This window comes from Stegodyphus dumicola, chromosome 10 (assembly GCF_044657685.1).
Source record: "Stegodyphus dumicola isolate Sdum_Otavi_A_Nest chromosome 10, ASM4465768v1".
NCBI lineage: Eukaryota > Metazoa > Arthropoda > Arachnida > Araneae > Eresidae > Stegodyphus > Stegodyphus dumicola.
Window position 1 is genome coordinate 171,202,515 of NC_140777.1, and position 19,745 is coordinate 171,222,259.

The 19,745-nt window shown below is 35.7% G+C and overlaps 1 protein-coding gene across 3 annotated transcripts in view; it reads right to left on the bottom strand.

Annotated features, from left to right (window-relative positions):
- Stat92E (Signal transducer and transcription activator Stat92E) overlaps window positions 1-2,552 on the bottom strand; it is a 91,470-nt gene extending 88,918 nt beyond the window's left edge. Inside the window, exon 1 of one of the 3 annotated variants that reach the window (XM_085825873.1) lies at window positions 2,393-2,552. Coding sequence is in view for 2 of the 3 variants with exons in the window: in XM_085825871.1 (XP_085681997.1) it covers window positions 2,133-2,219 (87 nt within the window). In the remaining variant the exon portion in view is untranslated. Of the gene's footprint in view, window positions 1-2,132; window positions 2,325-2,392 lie in introns of those variants that run through there. The other 2 variants (XM_085825871.1, XM_085825872.1) reach the window with 2 other exon arrangements.
- Between the last annotated feature and the right edge of the window lie 17,193 nt (window positions 2,553-19,745).

Here is a 19,745-nt window from a genome sequence, read left to right on the forward strand (position 1 = left end):
GTCTTCACGAAGTAAAGACATGTTTCTTTTCTTCTTATCTACTGAACACTTCGGTTGATCTTTACATTATCGTAACTTGGCGTTTTTTTGGCGAAAATTTGGCGACCAACTCTCTTACAGCAACCCTCTATTTTTTTTTCCCGCCGCCATTTTGTCTTCACGAAGTAAAGACATGTTTCTTTTCTTTTTATCTACTGAACACTTCTTCCAACAATCTACTAGCCGAATTACATTTATGCTAGAAATTTTATCTAACAAAACTGCTTAATCATGACAAATATTCACTGCAAAATTGGGAAAAAGTGCACAATACCATACTCCTTACGCGTTTTTCAAAATAACACATACACATAAACCATGTACATGCCGACTTATTTTTACTTAAAAAAAACATCCCAGAATAGCACAAAAATGGCATTGCGCACACTCTTCACTATATCCATGTACACTGCTTTTTTCTCATAAATTAGAAAAATTTCACGAAAATACATGACAATTTTCTCAATCTTTAAACCCGGTAAAAAGAACATATATGAAATTACCTGATTGCGAAAAAGTATTTACCCTTTACAAATATGAACATTTCCACATATAAAATAAATAAAATATCCAAAAACTTTTACCTCTAAATCATCTATTACATTATACATGTCACCAACGAATTCATACCGCAAGCATTACAAATACTTAGTATCAAATATTTAAATTATTTCCATGCACGTTTACTTCAACTTAAACGTATAACAAATTCCTACAAACATAAAATTCACAAAATAACTATCATTAATTAAAATATCACTAAACCATGTACACGCTGACTTATTTTTACTTAAAAAAACATCCCAGAATTGCACAAAAATGGCATTGCGCACACCCTTTACTATATCCATGTACACTGCTTTTTTCTCATAAATTAGAAAAATTTCACGAAAATACATGACAATTTTTCAATCTTTAAACCCGGTAAAAAGAACATATATGAAATTACCTGATCGCGAAAAGTAATGAACATTTCCACATATAAAATAAATAAAATATCCAAAAACTTTTACCTCTAAATCATCTATTACATTATACACGTCACCAACGAATTCATATCGCAACCATTACAAATACTTATTGTCAGATATTTAAATTATTTCCATGCACATTTACTTCAACTAAAACGTATATCAAATTCCTACAAACATAAAATTCACAAAATAACTATCATTTAATTAAAATATAATTAAATTCAAAAACACTACTTAAAATATAAATGAGCACATATATTAAATTAATACATACATAAATACCCATTTCGAATTCACTTTAGTTATGGCCATGGGATCCAAAAATTCACGAACACTGTTTCACAGAACACAGAATAAAGCCAAATACAAAATTTCCAGATTTTTTCCCGATTTCCCCCTTTTCCGATTAAAGAACTGTAATTCATCAATTAATATCACATGACATATTCCATGATCTCTTATTTCCCTCACACAAAATAATGCGTAATCGGAACTGAGTACTGCTCACATTATTACCAATGTGCCAGGTAGTAACTTTTATCGCCTCCAAAATGTCGCCAAACTACCAGTTACCATATTGTAAAGATCAACCCAATACTTAATCGCAATACTTGGCAAACTTATTTGCCAGTACATAATAGGAAAATTTCAAATATTTGTCAATTTGCAAGCAATTAATACTATTTACTACTAACTAACGTATAATACATCATTTTACTTTTCAGCTCTCCAATCTCGAAGAAGAAACGCAAATGAATGAGGCATAAATCATGAAAAATGTGGCATATGAAACATCAAGTATATTCATGAGTTAACAAAATGCATGATGATGGCATTATTTCACGACCTCACTTTACAACGCAGCAACCATTTCTTTGTATTTAATAATAAAATAACTAACTAAAACCTAAATGACCGAAATTTGTAATACGAATGCTTATAAATACCAATAAAACACCAACTGCCATTACTTGAATTTGTCTAATCAAGAAAACTGAGTAAAATATTAACAGAGGGTACAAAAGGCTTATAAAGGTAAAAATATAAATTTGAAATATAATAGTTTGAATTACATAAATTATTACTTTGGTGAGAATTGCATTTTATCAAAATACTTACATTCACGTTATTTTCCGCATACAAATCATCAAAACACAAAGGCCCACCCAAATTTATAATTTTATTACTAGTAATACTGCAAAACATAACTAGTTAGGCTTCAGAATATGTTCATTGACCAAATAAAAATCGAAAAGCAAATAAATAGACAACTCTAAATTCGTATTTCACTGCATACAGCGACATTATCACAATACATGAAACTACAAATCATTACGACATACAATTTGTAAACAATGTTAGCCTACAATACACGTTACCTTGACAACATGAAAACTGCTGAGTACTTGTACAGAAAATTTTATTATAATTGTGTAGATTTATATTCACAAAATTCAATAATTCAAAACAGTCATTAAACGCGTTTTATTTAGGAATTGTTCATAATTTCCAAGGCCAAGGCCCTGCGATATGACGTCATAAAATGACAACATGAAATTGAAAGTTAAGAACATTTCTGTTGGCTCATAAATCCATAACTTTCATTTTCTAAAAATACTGTAGTGTTCATAATTTTTTTCTTAAAGTATTTCGGCGTAACATCTCTTAACTTTAATAATAATTATTATTTTTCAACAATTCTATATTTTAATAATAGTAAGATTAAATATTAACAGAATTCTACTTCCCCTTTTCTCCCTCCCCCACGCTACTCTCCCTTTCAACTGCAAAATAAGTGCATCTGAAGGACGGAATATGCTTGTTTGTAATTCAAAATAAATTTCAATTAAGAGCTTTCATTTGAAATCAGTGTCAGATAAAATTTGAATTTCCTTGAGATCCTTTCCTTCCTCTTTAATACTTCAAACACTATTATTTTCCCCATTGATTACGACGACACACACAATGGAGGGAGAGTTGCTAATGGGAGAGTTGTCCTACGAAGAACTTTTAAAAGAAACTTGGTGTAGTCAGTGTTGATCGTATTTCCGTTACACATGGGGAAACCCACGAAAAAGCCCATGCAGCCATCTCATTCAACGGGATTCAAACCCGGACCTAACTACCAGAGTTCAGCGAAGTCGTTAAGAGTGAATTTTGAGAAACACGAATGTAGCCTTTTGGCAATAGATGGCGCTGACCGTTGCACTGGTTTTCTGACTTCAGAATAACGCGCTGCTACCTTTGATAGGATTCTCGCGGAAGTGAAAAAGGAAATTTTTTGCCAAAAAGAGTTGACGCTAATGACCCGGGTAACCATAGCAACAACGCATTAGGATTTAAATAACACAACCCCTTAAGCCCCATCTGGAATACTGGAAAATGGAAAAAGACTTTATAGGGGGTCTACAGACTTTTATCAAAGCAGAAAGAATATACATTCAGTGATCGTCTTTCACTTGTGCAATGTTAAGATCTGTAATGAATTAATACTTTCTATTCGTTCATTGCCTACTGTAGATTTAGTAAATTTCATTTCCAATATTTAAAAACGCTGATTCACTTTTCGATAAGATTACAAACTCTAAGATAACAATTATTAAGAATCAAAGCTATCTTTTTTTTTTTTTTTTTTTTTTTGTTGTTGTTCATTCCGAGGTGGGACAGCGTTCGAGATAGACGTCTTATCGCTTCGCTCTCCGTTGCCTTGCGTTGCTACCACGCCCGCTACTGTACCGAGTTCATCGACCTCGCCTCAAGGGCTCTGAGTTGTTTCTTCTTTGGCTTTCGCCTCGCAAAAGCGTCGCCTTAACTCCACTGCTGCACTCTTCGCTGGATAAAACAGGTCGTATTTTATTCTTTCTTCTGATTTTCTTTATTCACCGTGCTGATAAGGGTACCTTCGGGTACGGCCTCTAGTTAGGCCTTTTTCCAACTTATTTGCCTCGCATAATTAATCAATATGACACAACAAACATAACTATAACTAATAATAACATAAACATGGAAAATTCACCTCCAAACTCAGAAAATCCTCACATGAGACATCTCAATGATGAACCCAACGTTCTCCAAATATTAAGTCACAAAATTACTTTATCCAATGATGTCGAAACTACCAGATCCTTGGTGGAAGATATTCAAGATATTCGTAATGACACAAATGTGATTTTGTCCGCTAGTGATCAAAAAGAACTAAATTTTCTCCTTGTTAAAGCCATTAATCAACTGCGTATGCAGGAAAACGAGATGACCAATGCAAAAATAAACGAATTACAAACCTCCAACGAAAAGCTCGCTAAGCAATTTGAAGAGATTAAAAACTTCTGCGACATACTTCAATCCACTAGTGGTTTCAAAGAACAAAGAAAAAGAAAATTTCGCCATAGACAAACGGATTCTGACTCCGATGAGGAGCCTTCCCTCAAAACCAGCAATCGATATAAACAATTAGAGAACCAAATAGACGACATGCATTTGGACAACGAAGATGAATCAGCCACTCAGCTCACTACCACCCCAAAAGACCAACCAAACAAAAGTGACACCATTCCCGCAAATAGAAAAACAAACTCCAGCCCCAAAACAAGCAGAATTGATAAAGTGCCAATTATTGTCGTATATGACGTACCAAAAGCAGATGAATTCTTAAAAAACTTAAACAAGCAAACCGGAAAAGAGATAACTGGCACCTTAAAAGGACGCCGCGTAGAAATACAGCCTGCAGACTCTGACTCACATCGATTCATTCGCAAAATAGTCGAAGAAACTAAGCTTAAAGCCCACACCTACTTACTGCCCGAAGATAAAGTTTTAAAAGTCATAATAAGAGGCTTACCCATCACCACAGATCCCCAAACCATCACTCAAGAACTTCTTGACAAAGGATTTAAGGTTAACTTTATTACACTTTTAAGAAACAGAAAAGAAAACAAACCGATGCCGCTTTTCTTAGTACATATACCAAAATCAGAAGAAAATAAGGAAGTATTCAAAATCAAACGCATAGGTTATATGAACGTAACAATAGAATCATTACGCAAGAAACCTGGCCCTCCACAATGCTATAGATGCCAGGGATTTTTTCACAGTTCCCTGCTCTGCACCAGAGACTGGGTTTGCGTCCGTTGCGGAGGCAATCACAAACCTATAGAATGCAACCGTAGTCGCGACCAGCCAGCCATATGTTATCACTGCAAAGGTCCTCACCCAGCCAACTTTTCAAATTGCCCAGCCAGACCAAAAAACAAACAAGTTCAGTTCCAACCCAGTCGTCCACCAGCAACCAATCCCTGGACTAACAGAAAACAAGACTTTCCTCCGCTGACATCAAACAGTAACGAAAATATCGCTCAAACCTCCATTGAAAACGAAATTCTAACAGAAGAAACTACCAGCACCGCAGAATCCTCCCTATCAGACCTCTTTGACTTCTCTACGCTAAAAACAATCTGGACAATAGTGATACAAGGACTCAAAAACATTAAAACCAAGAAATCACCTCTTGATAAAATAATCGCTGTAGTCGAAATCATTGAAAAAATAGGAAATCATCTTTAATGCTAATAAATTCAAGAACAGATGCAACATAAGAATCCTCTCTTGGAACGCTAACGGTCTTTACCATAAAAAAGATGAATTATCGAACCTCATTATTGGAATTGAACCTGACGTAATACTCATACAAGAGACTCACCTTAAACCAGCACTCAAAGTACTTTATGCTAATTATAACACCTACCGTACTGATCGTGAGACAGGAAGGGGCGGTGGCATCATCACATTTGTTAAAAGGAGCATAAACACGCTCAAATTCCTAATTCCAGTACCACTTTCGAAAGTAACACAATAGAAATTGTAATAGAACATAAAAAATTCAAAATTTCGAATATATACATCCCACCAAATAATAATCCCAGCGCACAAGAATTGATTCACCTCCTTAATTCTAATACTTCTACCATTGTCGGAGGGGACTTCAACGCCAAACACCCCTGTTGGAACCGAGGACCTGCTAACAAAAAAGGAAATGACATATTTAAGCTCATTCAATCAAATAATTATAATATTCATGCTCCAGACGAGCCCACCCACTACGGGTACAATAGCGCCACCACAATTGACTTCTTCAGCTCAAATAACATTACTAACAGATGCAATATCTCTGTAATTTCAGCCCTGTCTTCCGACCACAACCCCATTGTATTTGAAATCCCCATTAATAAATACCTCCCCTCACTTGACAGAAGTATAGGAATTACAAATTGGATCAAATACTCTGAAATTCTGAATAACTCCATACAAGGTAACCCATGCATCAACAATACAGAAGATTTAGAACACGAAGTCTCAAAATTTATCAACAGCATCAATTCTGCTTTAAAGGAAGCCACCAATACTTTTTATGTGAACAAGCCTTTCCTTTTCCTGCCTGCCGATATAAGAAATAGGATTAAAGAGAAAAACCGGATCCGTAAAAGATGGCAAACCACCAGGGATCCACAACTCAAACACGAACTAAACTCTATGCAAAAAGAAATTAACAGAAGAATCAAGAACTTCAAAAACCAAAAATGGACCAATTTCCTAAATAACCTAGCTATAGAGGACAATTCCCTATTTGACATTTCCCGCAAATTCAAGAAACCTTATAAACCTATTCCACCTATCCATGGACCTAGTGGAACTTCATATACAGAAGAAGATAAAGCTAAATCTTTTGCGGACTATATGGAAGATACATTCACTCTTAATCCCACTCCGTACAACAATAACCATATTGAACGGGTCAACCAGGTGGTCAATAACTTCCTTAACACCCCTGCTCCGTACAACTTCAGTTTCCTGACTACCCCAACCATCGTTGCCAACACCATCAGCGCCTTACAAACAAAGAAAGCCCCAGGGCACGATGGCATCTCGACCAAAGCACTGAAGCATCTCCCGATCAACGCTCTTACCTGCCTAACTAAAATAATCAACAACATTATCAAATTCGCTCATTTTCCTAACTCATGGAAGCAAGCTATAATAATTGTTTTTGCTAAACCGCAACAAAATCCAACTCTCCCACAGAACTATCTCCCTATCAGTTTACTTAGCCACCTGTCTAAAGTTACTGAGAAAATTCTACTTTTCCACATCCAAAAAATTCACCCTTCCATGAATTTTGTACCAGAAGAACAATTCGGTTTTCGTAATCATCATAGCACTTGCCACCAACTTCTTAGAGTTATCAACATTATCACTGAAGGGTACAATTGCAAGCTTCCGACCGGTGCTATATTTCTCGATATCGCGAAAGCTTTTGACAGGGTATGGCATCGAGGACTTATTTACAAACTAATCACTCTCAATTTTCCAGATCATTTTATTCGCTTAATAGCCTCTTTTCTCAGCAACAGATCATTCAGAATCAAAATCGGTACTGCTTACTCTACCACCAGAGTAATCAATGCTGGTGTCCCACAGGGGTCGGCACTTTCGCCGTACCTTTTTAATATTTATACACAAGATATCCCTAAAGACCCTTCTGTTCATCTTGCACTCTTTGCCGATGACACCGCCATACTTACTAAAGCCTGCACTGTTATCGCCGTAAGAAACCAACTCCAAAGCTATCTCATAAAACTGGAAAAATGGCTTACCCTTTGGAGGATTAAAATTAACACTGATAAAACTAAGGCAATAATTTTCCGTAAAGGAAACATGAAATACTATCCTCCACCCCCTGAAATATTTAACGAAGAAATAGACTGGATTAATGAAACCAAATACCTTGGAGTCACCCTTGACCAAAAACTTACCTTCAGAACCCATTTCCGGTCCGTAGTACAAAAATTTAAAATCACCACAGCTACTATGCGACCTCTTCTTGGCAGAAAAAGCAACTTATCTACTACAAATAAATTAATTCTATATCGTTCCATACTGCGCCCAGCTCTTCTTTATGCAGCACCGATCTGGGGACATGCAGCTAAAACCAATATTAAACAATTACAAATTCTACAAAATAAAATTTTACGAGAAATTATCAATGCTCCTTGGTATATTCCCAACATCTATATCCACAGAGACCTTCGAATGGAACTTATTCAAGATTATATTAAACGATTAGCGGTCAACTTCTTTTATTCAGTACAAACCCACAGTAATAGCCTTATTAGCACTCTCAGACACTCCCCACGTCCCAGAGAAAAACATCGCTACCCTTCTGATATCCTCCCCACATAAGATTCACAACCTTAATTGACTCATTCACGCAAAACTGACTCTGCGGTTTTACCACCCACGGCTTCATCTTATAACGACACTGAACTTGACACCCGCCTTTTCTCGCCGCCGCTAGTGCGGACCTCACTCTCTTTCATCCGCCTCCCACACTCCTTTCACCCTTCTCCCTCTCTCCCCCTCCTGCTATCAGAAGTCGAGTAAAAAAAATGTTTCTACATCTTGACACTCGAGAATAAAATACGATCTGTGTTGTTGTTGTAATTGTTGTTGTTGTTATGTTGCATTGGTAATATTTTTATTCTTGTCTTATTTAGAAATTTTGATTTGCCTATTCTGCATCGGGCATTATAAAATTTTTACCGCATTAAAAAGTAGTAGGAGCTGTAAAATAAAAATATATAATTCAATCGTTTTATAGCCAAAATTTTTATGTCATAACTTAAGACGACCACCTCTTAAAATGTACAGTCTTTCTGAAAATATACATAAAGCATTGCTTTTAAACAATCGTCTTCATAGAAATCAAATCTTTTAGACATGTTGAAGATTTTCTCAGAAAGTCTATAATCTATTCTGTAAATTTCTTCAATTTAAATTATATTCCGCATATATGCCACCCGGGGCGGACTATAAGTGTGTCCGCCTAGGCGGTCTTTGAATTTGTCTTTCCTCTTGGTATAAGCAAATGACTGAATGTAAAAACGACAAAGTAAAAAATAAATTGAAAAATCTACCTTTATTTCTGAAAAAAAATTTTAATTCCATCATTTTAAAATTTAAAACCAAACAAATATTTGTTTGCAAAGCCACCTGTTACAGAGTTCGTATATGATTATGCTGATAGTAAAGAACTTTCTTAAATACAAAATTAATCATTTGTAGTTCTAAAATGAGTTTTATTTAAAAAACTCTTATCATAACTAGAAACACAATTGCGAAAAAAATTACATTATCTGAAGAACTGTGTTTCAGAACAAATATTAAAACGTCAACAGGACCCACTTTCCATATTCCCGTTTCTCTTTCTTCAGTTATAATAACGGAAATAAAACTTTGAAACACTTCTCTCTAACTGAGGGAATTACTTCCTTATTAACCTTTTGATAGTCCTCAACTGAGCTCAGCTCATATTCCAGTTACGCACTACAGTAGGCGCAAACAAATGCAGCTCGTATTAAAATTTACGTCTGACAGATATCGCTCGTTATTTGGAAAGACAGAATTGCTTAATTTCACTACTCCCCGTAGGTTTAATGCACCAAGATCACAATTTAGTTGATATTAGTAATTTTCAAGTTTTGAATGAATAAAAATGGTATAAGAGTGGGTAGCTGTTGAAATCTCGCGGTGATTCCTTTGGATACTGATCTACAGAAAAATTTATTTTTCTTCTTAAATTAATTTCATAAAGTAGTTCAGAATCGTATTGTTCTTCATTTGCTTGAAAGATCCACAGGACTAACCTCCATCAAATATTATTTCATATGAAATTGGCGCCTCAAAATTCTGTTGGTGGCGAACTAGCTCCCCTAGCTACGCTACTGTGTCTGACATCACATGGATTAAAGAAATGAAGATGAAATTTTCGTATATAATAAAAAGCCTTAGTTAACTTTATAAGCAAACTACAAAGGAAATGGAAACAAATTATCTGAATAAAGATGTGTCTATAAATTCTAAGACATATGAATACATTGTAAATTTAAGTTCTGATTTCTGCATTTCAGCTCTTTATTAGCACTTGGAAATAGGTCTTACAATTTTTACTCGAATTGGAAAATTAAAACTCAGTTCTTTATAAAACAGGAAACGTTGCTAAGCCCCGTGCTATAATACCTATGATAAGAAACTCGCTGACCAGTTATCTATTGATATGCAATATACATCAACTTACGCACCATAAAGAATGTAAGGCGCAGTGTTTCAAATGATGTATTAGCTTCAAATTTTTACCAGTATTAAAACTATTTATTGTTAAGATCCATTAGCGGCCCACGGTAATATTGCTGAAAACAGCTAGATCAACTCCATTTCATATCCCGACGAATAAGCTGTCTGTATGGGATTTCCCCAAGAAAAGATGTATACTTTTACAACGTGTAAAAATACAACCAAGATCTCTTGAAGCGAGGCTGATAACGTTAGCAAAATTGGACTGGTTTTATGGATGGGGGGAAAAAAAGGATTAAAAAAGTATGACCTATTGTTTCGTATATGATACTTTTTGGAAGTATAAATGAGAAAACTCGTTTGCAAAATTCTCATGAAATTTCCCCAGGTGTCTAGAAATTTTAGATTTCCAACTTTTTTGCAAACAACTTCATTTATCGACTTCTCCAGAATTAGATAAATCTCCGATTTCTGTACATGAAACAATCTTTTTTCATGATCGACTTTGTGCATGTTTTTTTACATACTCTCGCGCATAGCTTTGTGTGTGTGCGCGTGGATACGCATGGATAATCCGCAAATTGGATGATGCGCCCCCCGGATAATCAAGAGAATACTGTATATACTTTAATATTTTTTTTCGTTGAATCTTGAATGCGATTTGAAAGCTAGTTTTTATTAATCTGAGCAACCATTTGACTCGTAAAAAAATATATATATATAATTAACCTTTAAAAAAAGGAATTAAGAATTTTTATCATGCATATAGCCAATGCACAATAGTCTTTTAGTAATATAAGCTATCTCCGATTTTCTTTGTCTAATATTTTATATAGAATAATTTAACAAACTTAAAAAATGAAGTATCGGAAAGGACACTGAAAATTACGATTTTTGTGATATTACTAGTTAGCATCAACCTATAAAAATTATTTTAAAGTTTATTTATCTATTTGTTTTATTTCCTATATTATTGCTATTAAAATTTTCCCCTTGAAAACCTATTTCGGTAAAAATAAAGTTTAATTTATTAAAATAGCCCAAAATACTCTTCCTAGAAATAACCGTCCTGGAAGCATGACCTGAAAAATTGTTCTGATGCCAATCCACACTTTTTCATAATCATTTTATAACAATTCAACGATTTACCTAAAAGCGCAAATACTTATCCAAAGTCTCCGTTTTCCATAAAGATTCCGAAAATTTATATAATACCTTGCTTATTTAATGAATCAGTAACTGAAGAAATCATACTTGCATAAGGATGCCGATAATCAGTTTCAAGGAGAAACAGCTTCAGTTTGTGCACGTTACCTCAGGCTGCGGCACCGTTATGAAGGCATCCTAATTTGATTGCGTCCTCGCCTCATGATAAAGTTCAATGAATTACCTAAAAAAAATTTATAGTTCAGCATTCTAACCGTTACGTAGCCAGGAACTGTTCCCGTAACTGGGGAAACTTTAAATATATTTCCTCGAAAATTCATTCTTCAGAAAAATAGCGAGCTTTATGAAAAGTTTATTGAGGTCATTATGTTTTAATTGAAAATGACTTATGCAGGTTTTTATCCTGTTAAATAAAATGAATTTTAAAAGAAATCCTTCATGTGATAGCAAAAAACGTGTAGAGTAAGTTTTCAAATTTTTCATAGTACGCACCTTAAAATATATTAATTTAACGATAAATAAAAAATACTATACTCAGAAAAAAAAACTGAAAACTAACAGTCTCATGAGTAGCCGAAAGATTTGTAACTGATTATTTTTGGAATTTATTTTTGGATTATTTTTGGAAGCAGGAGAATTGAAAAATTAGCAAACGCCTTGGCCAGGAATCGAACCACGGACCTCTGGAATACCGGCCCAGCGTGCAGAACCACTACACCACGAAGGCACGCTAGGCAGGCGGGTAAAATACCTTATATACCCACCCTTTTAAAGGGTGACTGGTGTTTTTAGGGGACCCAATCGGAATATGTTTCTTAAAAAATCAGTTATTATACCTTAATTAAATTAATTTCTAGATTATTTTTAAATTACTTTTTATTTTCATATATAATTGAAGCGCATTTCCTCCGGCTCTTGTTTAAAATATTTGAATAGTCTTCCAGAAGGTAAAATTCTGCATAGCTCCTAATATGTTATATTGATATGTAATGCTTATTAGCTCGTCTTTATTTTACTTTACTGATTATTTTCATATTCAAAGTATTTATTAGTGGCAAAAGAAACCTTATATACTGGGTTACTAATAATTCCCAACTGAGTTTCAGAAGGTTATAGTAAAAAACACTAAGACGAATCAGGGAAAAAAAAGATAGAAAAAGAACATTGCACTAAATACAGAAACGATTCCAACTTTTACTTATAGCCCTAACAGGTGTTCTATGTGTGAACTCTTGGTCACATGCGATAGCCAGTACACACATCAATGTCATAGCCCAGTTCCTGCCACTCTATGCAACATGGACTATCAACGGTATTGACAGCACGTGTGATCCTTTCACGCAGTTCTGCTAAATAACAAGGCAAAGGAGGTACAAAAACAATGTCTTTAACATAACCCTACACACACACGCACAAAATAAAAAAACGCACACGATGTTAAATCCGGTGAACTTGGGAGCCACGGCAAGAAGAGTGCGTCATCTTTGGAAGCTCGCCAAATCTAGCGACGAAGTAATTGTGCCAAAGAATATATATTGTTAAGAAGGAAAACTTAGCAGCAGCAGGAGTGGCTCCTTTCGAACGAAAAGGAAAACAGCTGCGCATGCGTGAAATATCTGTCGCCAAAAAGCACCAAAGCTCGAAGCTGATGTTGAAGTTCGAGCAGGTTCGACGGTCACGTTTATCAAGAGCTTAAAGCTGTGTGACTCCATTTTTCCCGGATATAAAATCAGACATAAACTACGATATAGATAATGCAAGTTCAACAGCCTATGAAAGTGAAACTTCACCTAATTTTCTTATTCATCTTGCCCGTATTCATTCAATTTCCTGTACACGTCACGGAGGAGGAAAATCTGGGCCAGGTATGGTACATCACAGCAAAGCCGTATGTAAGCTCTGCATCACAGAGGGGGGGGGAGAATTCTCGCCAACAGGTTCCGTCGCCAAATCCCTTGGCGAATTTTCCCTGTTCTTCCTAGCGGCATGGAAGACAAACTGGTTTACATTACGTCTATGAAACCTTTCCTTCTTTACATAGACGTTCTTTGATTGTGCGTTAAGATACTGACCCATATCCCGCACAAAATTTAACCACATTTGTAGAATATCCATGTACATTGCACTGTCAACTGCCATTATAAAATACTTGAATTATTTCTATATTTAGTACAATCTTCGCTTTTTGCTGTATTCGTGTTATTTTTTTACTACAGAGTTTTGAAACTTCGGAGGGAATAATGAATAACCCGGTTTTTCAGTATTCAGTGCGTGCGTGATGAAATCTGTTGTCAGCTGCTGATGAAAAGACAAGATTTTTTTATTAGGCAGAAATGCATACTTTCTGTGATTGAATGTTTGATACTCAATTGAGATATATCTTTGAGACAGTAATAATTCGCATAGTCGAATTTGAAAATTTCAAAGCCAACTAAATTTATTTCATTGAAATAAATTAAAAAAATTAAAACGTAAATGTTAAATATTTTCCCCTTAAACCTGTACTCTCTTTTCATACTGTTTATTTTTATGCAATATGATATGCATTAAATTTTTGGGGGATTCCTCGTTTTGTATATAAGTACTTAAGCTCAAGCTATCGAGCTGACTTATTTGCACCTTTTTGCGATTCATAAACAGAGATAATGAAAAAGAAATGTATTCACTTTAATGACTTTTTGAAAGAGCTGTGATATAAGAAACACTATGAAAAATACAGGCAAAGTATGAATTAGCAATAAATTATATGAAGCAGAAAGGAAATGAAGAATGGAAATGTGTTCTAGAATATTGGGAATATTAATTATTGGATTTGAAATTTTTTCTGTAAGTCACTTGTAATGCACTGAAATTGGACAGCAACTTTGTTTCAATGCATTAGATTCTCTCAACAAAATGAGTGCATTAAATCTAAAGCTTTTTAATGGCCGGGAGCTTTATTTAATAGTCGTCAGCTTTGTGCCACTAAAAGGGCCGTCAGTGGTGGCCATTTTATTATGGAAGCACCTAATAGGTGGCCAAAGTTGCCTTATATCAGCGTTTCCCAACATTATGCCTGTGGGCAACATGGCGCCCGTCGATCGTTTAACGCAGCGGTCGTCAACCTTTAGAACTTCACGGACCACTACGTATAAAATTTTATATTTGGCGGACCACCAATGTGAATTAAAAAAATAATAAATAAAACCCTTAAATCAGACCCTAAAAACAACATACTAATAAGCAAAAACAATATTCAACTTTCTAATACATGTAATTCTAATTTTCGTTTCTTAATATAATTTTCGAAACATTTGGTGTTCAGCAGCATGCCTTAATGCAAACTCTGGCTACGCCCCTGATTATCAGTAACAATCAAAACACTACTGACATCTCCCTGAATACAGATATTTCGTTCACATTGAAAAATTATATGAAAAGTACAAAAATCTTACCTTCTTGTACAGAAAGCTTCACCGTTCCATATCACTGAAAAGGCACTTTACAAAAGCAGCAACAACAAACCGGCAAACGCAAAGCTAAAGTGAAAGTGTTATGCCGCCAGTTTCTAATTATTGTAAACATAACAAACTTCGCTTACTCAGCAATGGCGTCATCGGTCAACAGTTAGACGAAACAAAAACGGAAACTTCCAGTGATGCGATTATAAACAAGAATGCAGATGGTTCTCATAAAAATCCATCAAGTTGCCTATTGACACGGAGAAAAATTGTGTTATTAGCGACCACAATAGCATATGTTTGCAATTCGCGTTATTATAAGAGCAGCATATCCATATTCCATAATAGATTTTATTACTCGTCAATTTTTAAACTGAATCTTCATAAAAATATAAATAATGCCCCAATTTTTCGGCGGACCATCAAAACGTTTTCACGGACCACCGGTTGGCGACCGCTGGTTTAACGTGTGCCCGCCGCTGTAAGATCACAATAAAAATGTTTTAGTTTTCAATTAAGATTCTATGTGAAAGTTTTCTCATTTTTAATGAAACAGAAATTGCGTCCAACACAGGTACCAGCACAAAGGCAAAATGCAACCAATCTCTTTCTAAGTGCATGTATTATTAACTCTATTCAGCTATAAATTCACCTTGAAAAGTAAATGGTGCCCGTCGTACAAGATAGTCTAGAATGTGCTCTTAGGGACAAAAAGGTTGGGAGCCCCTGCCTTATATGAAGGGTCGGTCAGTTACAACCGTGTCTTCTCCGGGAATTCGAATCCGGTCCCATCGCTACTGCAAGTCAGGGTCACTAACCACCATACCAGCTCGTTGGCTTAAGACTTACTAGATAATGAAACTCACATGAATGACTTTTACGAGCATGAATCCTCACATGAATAATGGGCTTATGAAGAATGAAAAAAAAAACTTAGTCAATGATGAATTGCTTACTCAAGATTTAAAGAACTGAACAATTTTAAAAAAGTATTGGAATAGTTGAAACGGTGTCAGAGCATATAATGGAAGTTGATTCCAATATTGAACATAGCCTTACAGTACTAAGTTAAATGACAAACAAGGTAATTGGTTGCTATAAAGAAATATATGAACAGAAAAAGGACAAAGAAGAAATGTGCAGACATGAATATTGCAACTTTTAGAGAAAGAGAAATGAATCATAAGAAATGTTCATTTTTAATGATAGCTCTAATAAGGACATTAGAATTTATTAATCACATTTAATTCATTAAAAAATACAGAGAAAATTTTCGTTTTAAAATCAATTATCTTTTTTTTTTTTTTTTTTTTTTTTTTTTTTTTTTTTTCATTATTCATTTCCTTGATTAGGCCGGTTTAAAAACAATCTTGAATACTGGTAGAAGCAATTAACCGAACTAAGCGAGGCATTGCAGCACTTTGTTAAACACTTTTTAAAAAAGCTGCTATTAAGCAATAAACTTAAGATATATTTGAAGGTTTATATTCTGTTTTTTACAATAAAAAACTGTTGTGAAAATAAGATTTTAAGTTTCTTAAGAACTAGTATATTTTTATAATAAACTTGACAAATTTGATGTACAGATACTATTTCACAGAATTCATTGATAAATGTATTTAATTTCAGTAGTAGCTTTTTAAAATCTTTTATGAAGCTTGACCTGATTTTGCTATAATAATACTGGTTCGTGCGTACGGGTTCGTTATGAAATGAATGCACAAGTCCGATGAAAAATGAACAAAAATTTATTATTATCACAACAAAAATGCTTAAATTTTCTCAAATTATCATGCAGTATTACAATATCTCACAGTAGTTATCTTTTAACTACTCAAATGTCCAATAGAACGTAATTCAAAACAGCTAAAGAACGCTAATCCGCGAATTCGCTACAATCAACAAGAGCAGTTTTCTAAACAACAACAAACTAAGCAACTACCGCAAACTGAGATGTTTTCCTCCTTTTATAAGATTTTAAAATCACGCGCTAGAATTTTCCAGTACTTTCTCGAAATCAAAAAGAGATATTTATTTATTTAATGCACGCGCTCTTGTATTTTCAATTTTCCTGCTTAGCTTTCTTTTAATATTCGTCACGCGCTGCACTGCACGAGAAATAAAACCATTTAATTTATAATTGAACTAACATTAGCTTTTTAAATACCAAATTCGTGACACTGCCCCCTTCCCAAGGACTGCACGTCCCGGGCAGTACAATCCCTGGACAGGAAGCTAAACTTACAACTGTGGCATACATGCATTAATAAGCATTACATTACAATAATGAACAACATGAACAATAAATGCAATAAATAAAACAAATCAAATGCTATCAAATACAAATCAAATACTAAATGCAAATCAAATACTAAATACAAATCAAATCAAATATACATTTAAAAACAAAAAGGACCATGGTCTTATACTATTTACAATTATTTACGTTATGTACTATGGCCATAGTAATGAGCTAACCTGTCGTGATGACCGGCTTTAGGTTTAGAGTTCGAAGACTTACGGAGACGTCATTCAGTCTGTTCAGCACTCTACATGGACCATCCGGAGGTGACTGTTGAGTCCTTTTCGTTGAATCGGGTTCCACAACATCACCTTGTCTCCTTTGTTGGATCTATGTCCAGTAGCTCTCGTGTTGTATCTAGTCTTCACTTTCTCCGTCGCCAGGTTCACTCGCTTTCGTGCGGAACGGTTCATCACTTCAAAACGGGCTTGGACATCTTGGATGTGTTCCTCAGGCGATGAAGGCGCATCCGTATGGCGATCAAACAGGCGGTCACAAGGCAGACGAAGGTCTCGACCGAAGAGCATCTGAGCTGGAGAATAGCTGGTAGTCTTGCGTTTCTTTTCGACCCTGGTATGATTTCGGCAACTTCCCGAGCTGGATCTTTCGGACAAGGCGTCGACATTTCCAGGCGAGGATCCCTTTTGAGGATGGATAGTCATGCCATCAGATGCTGAAAGCAGTTTGTTGTTTTTCAAGTCTAAGGAAAAATTGTATTTCCTTAAAAAGTCCAATCCGAGTATGTGGCGGATCTGTGATATCCGCCACATAAGCCGTGTGATGGTAGGCGGCACTTCCAAACGTGATGCTTACGTTTAACTTCTCAGTTATGTCGATCTTATCACCAGACGCAGTCTGAAGGTTAACACAGGATGGCGTCCAAACAAGTTTATCTTTAAACTGTTCAGCTAAATCTTTCCTAATGATGGTAACATTAGCTCCTGTGTCAATGATCATATTGCAAGGAACTCCATCGATATTCCCATTAATGGACAGTCCGTTACTGTTGCTACTCACTGTATAAATTTTAAGTGCTTTAAAACAAGGTTTTCTTTCTGTGGCAACCTCAGTTCCTTGATATGGTCACTAATTTTTTTCCTGTATTGTTGCTGGGAACTGGTCTCAATTTTCCGTACCTCGGGGTGTTTTGCAGTTTCTTCGTATGTGGCCTTCAACTCCGCAGTTCCAGCACTTTAGAACTAGTTTCTTTTCACTTCTGTTCCGTCTCAAGCCACTGACTTGTCTGGTAAAATCATCTGCTTTATATTCCGTACCCTGGGGCGTTCTGCAATTCCGTCTTAGGTGACCTTCACTACCACATCTCCAACACCTTAGAGCCACTTTTTTCTCGCTCCTACTCCTTATCAAAGCGTCGAATTGTCTGGCTATCATCTAAACGAGCTATCAGTTGATCCACTGGCTCGTGGACTCGCACAGCTCTAACTGGGTAGCGGTCTCGACGAGTGGCTTGCTGGGCTGCCTCGAATTTCATGGCGTACACTAAAGCGCTTTTCAAATCTTTAACATCCGCCATTCGTAGTGCTTTCTGTATTTCAGGGTCCCGGATGCCATCGATGAAACATTGCAGCGACAGAATTTCCCTCGTTTCTCTCGGGCACTCCGTAAAGGCGAGGTGGGACAGCCTTTCAACATCCGTGGCGAGTTCCTGGAGTGATTCGGTGGGCTTCTGTTGACGGGATTTTAATTGAAGCCTGCTGTAGTCTTTTAAACATTTCTCGCCAAAGTGCAGCTCCAAAGATAGAGCTTCGAAGTCAAGTCTTTGGTTTTCGGGAAGCGTCTGCAGTATATTCGCTGCGTCTGCTCGCAGAGAAGCGGCGAGATGACAGGCCTTAGCTTGGGAATATCATCCATTCGCATCCACAACTATAGAAAATTGGGTCTTATACACTTGCCAGGATGTCTTCCCATCATATATGGATAGCTTCAGGGGTGGACGAGCAGGCATCGGTAAGAATTTAAAATCTTCACTCCTGCTCCCTGCCGTCGCTACGAATTTCTTTAAAGTATCGACTTCTTTCGCAACGGCTGAAACCCTATCATCAATTTGTTGCTCGACGGCAGAAACTCGCTCTTCTATATGTTCTTTTACAGAAGAAACTCTTTCTTCTATTTCTTCTTTCCCCGAAGAAACTCTTTCTTCAATTTGAACTTTTACGGAAGAAACTTTTTCTTCAATATGCCCAACTTTATTTTCAACCACATCTATTCTGCCTTCCATAGCATCGAATTTGGTTTCTATTATGCAGGCAATTTCTCTTTTCATTTCGTATTGACTTTCTTCAATCTTTACTTGTACGGCTTTTATTTCGTCTTTAAAAGTGAATTGACCAGCTTGAATGGCCTTCATCTCTTCTTTAACGGATTATTGTCCCGCTTCAATCCTTTCCTGATTAGATTTCATATCTTCTTTCAACAAGGCAAAGGCTGAGATCAACTGCCTTAATTGCTCTTCCATCGCTCTTGTTATTGGCATTCAAATCCCATTTCTGACACCAAAAATTGTTGCGTGCGTACGGGTTCGTTATGAAATGAATGCACAAGTCCGATGAAAAATGAACAAAAATTTATTATTATCACAACAAAAATGCTTAAATTTTCTCAAATTATCATGCAGTATTACAATATCTCACAGTAGTTATCTTTTAACTACTCAAATGTCCAATAGAACGTAATTCAAAA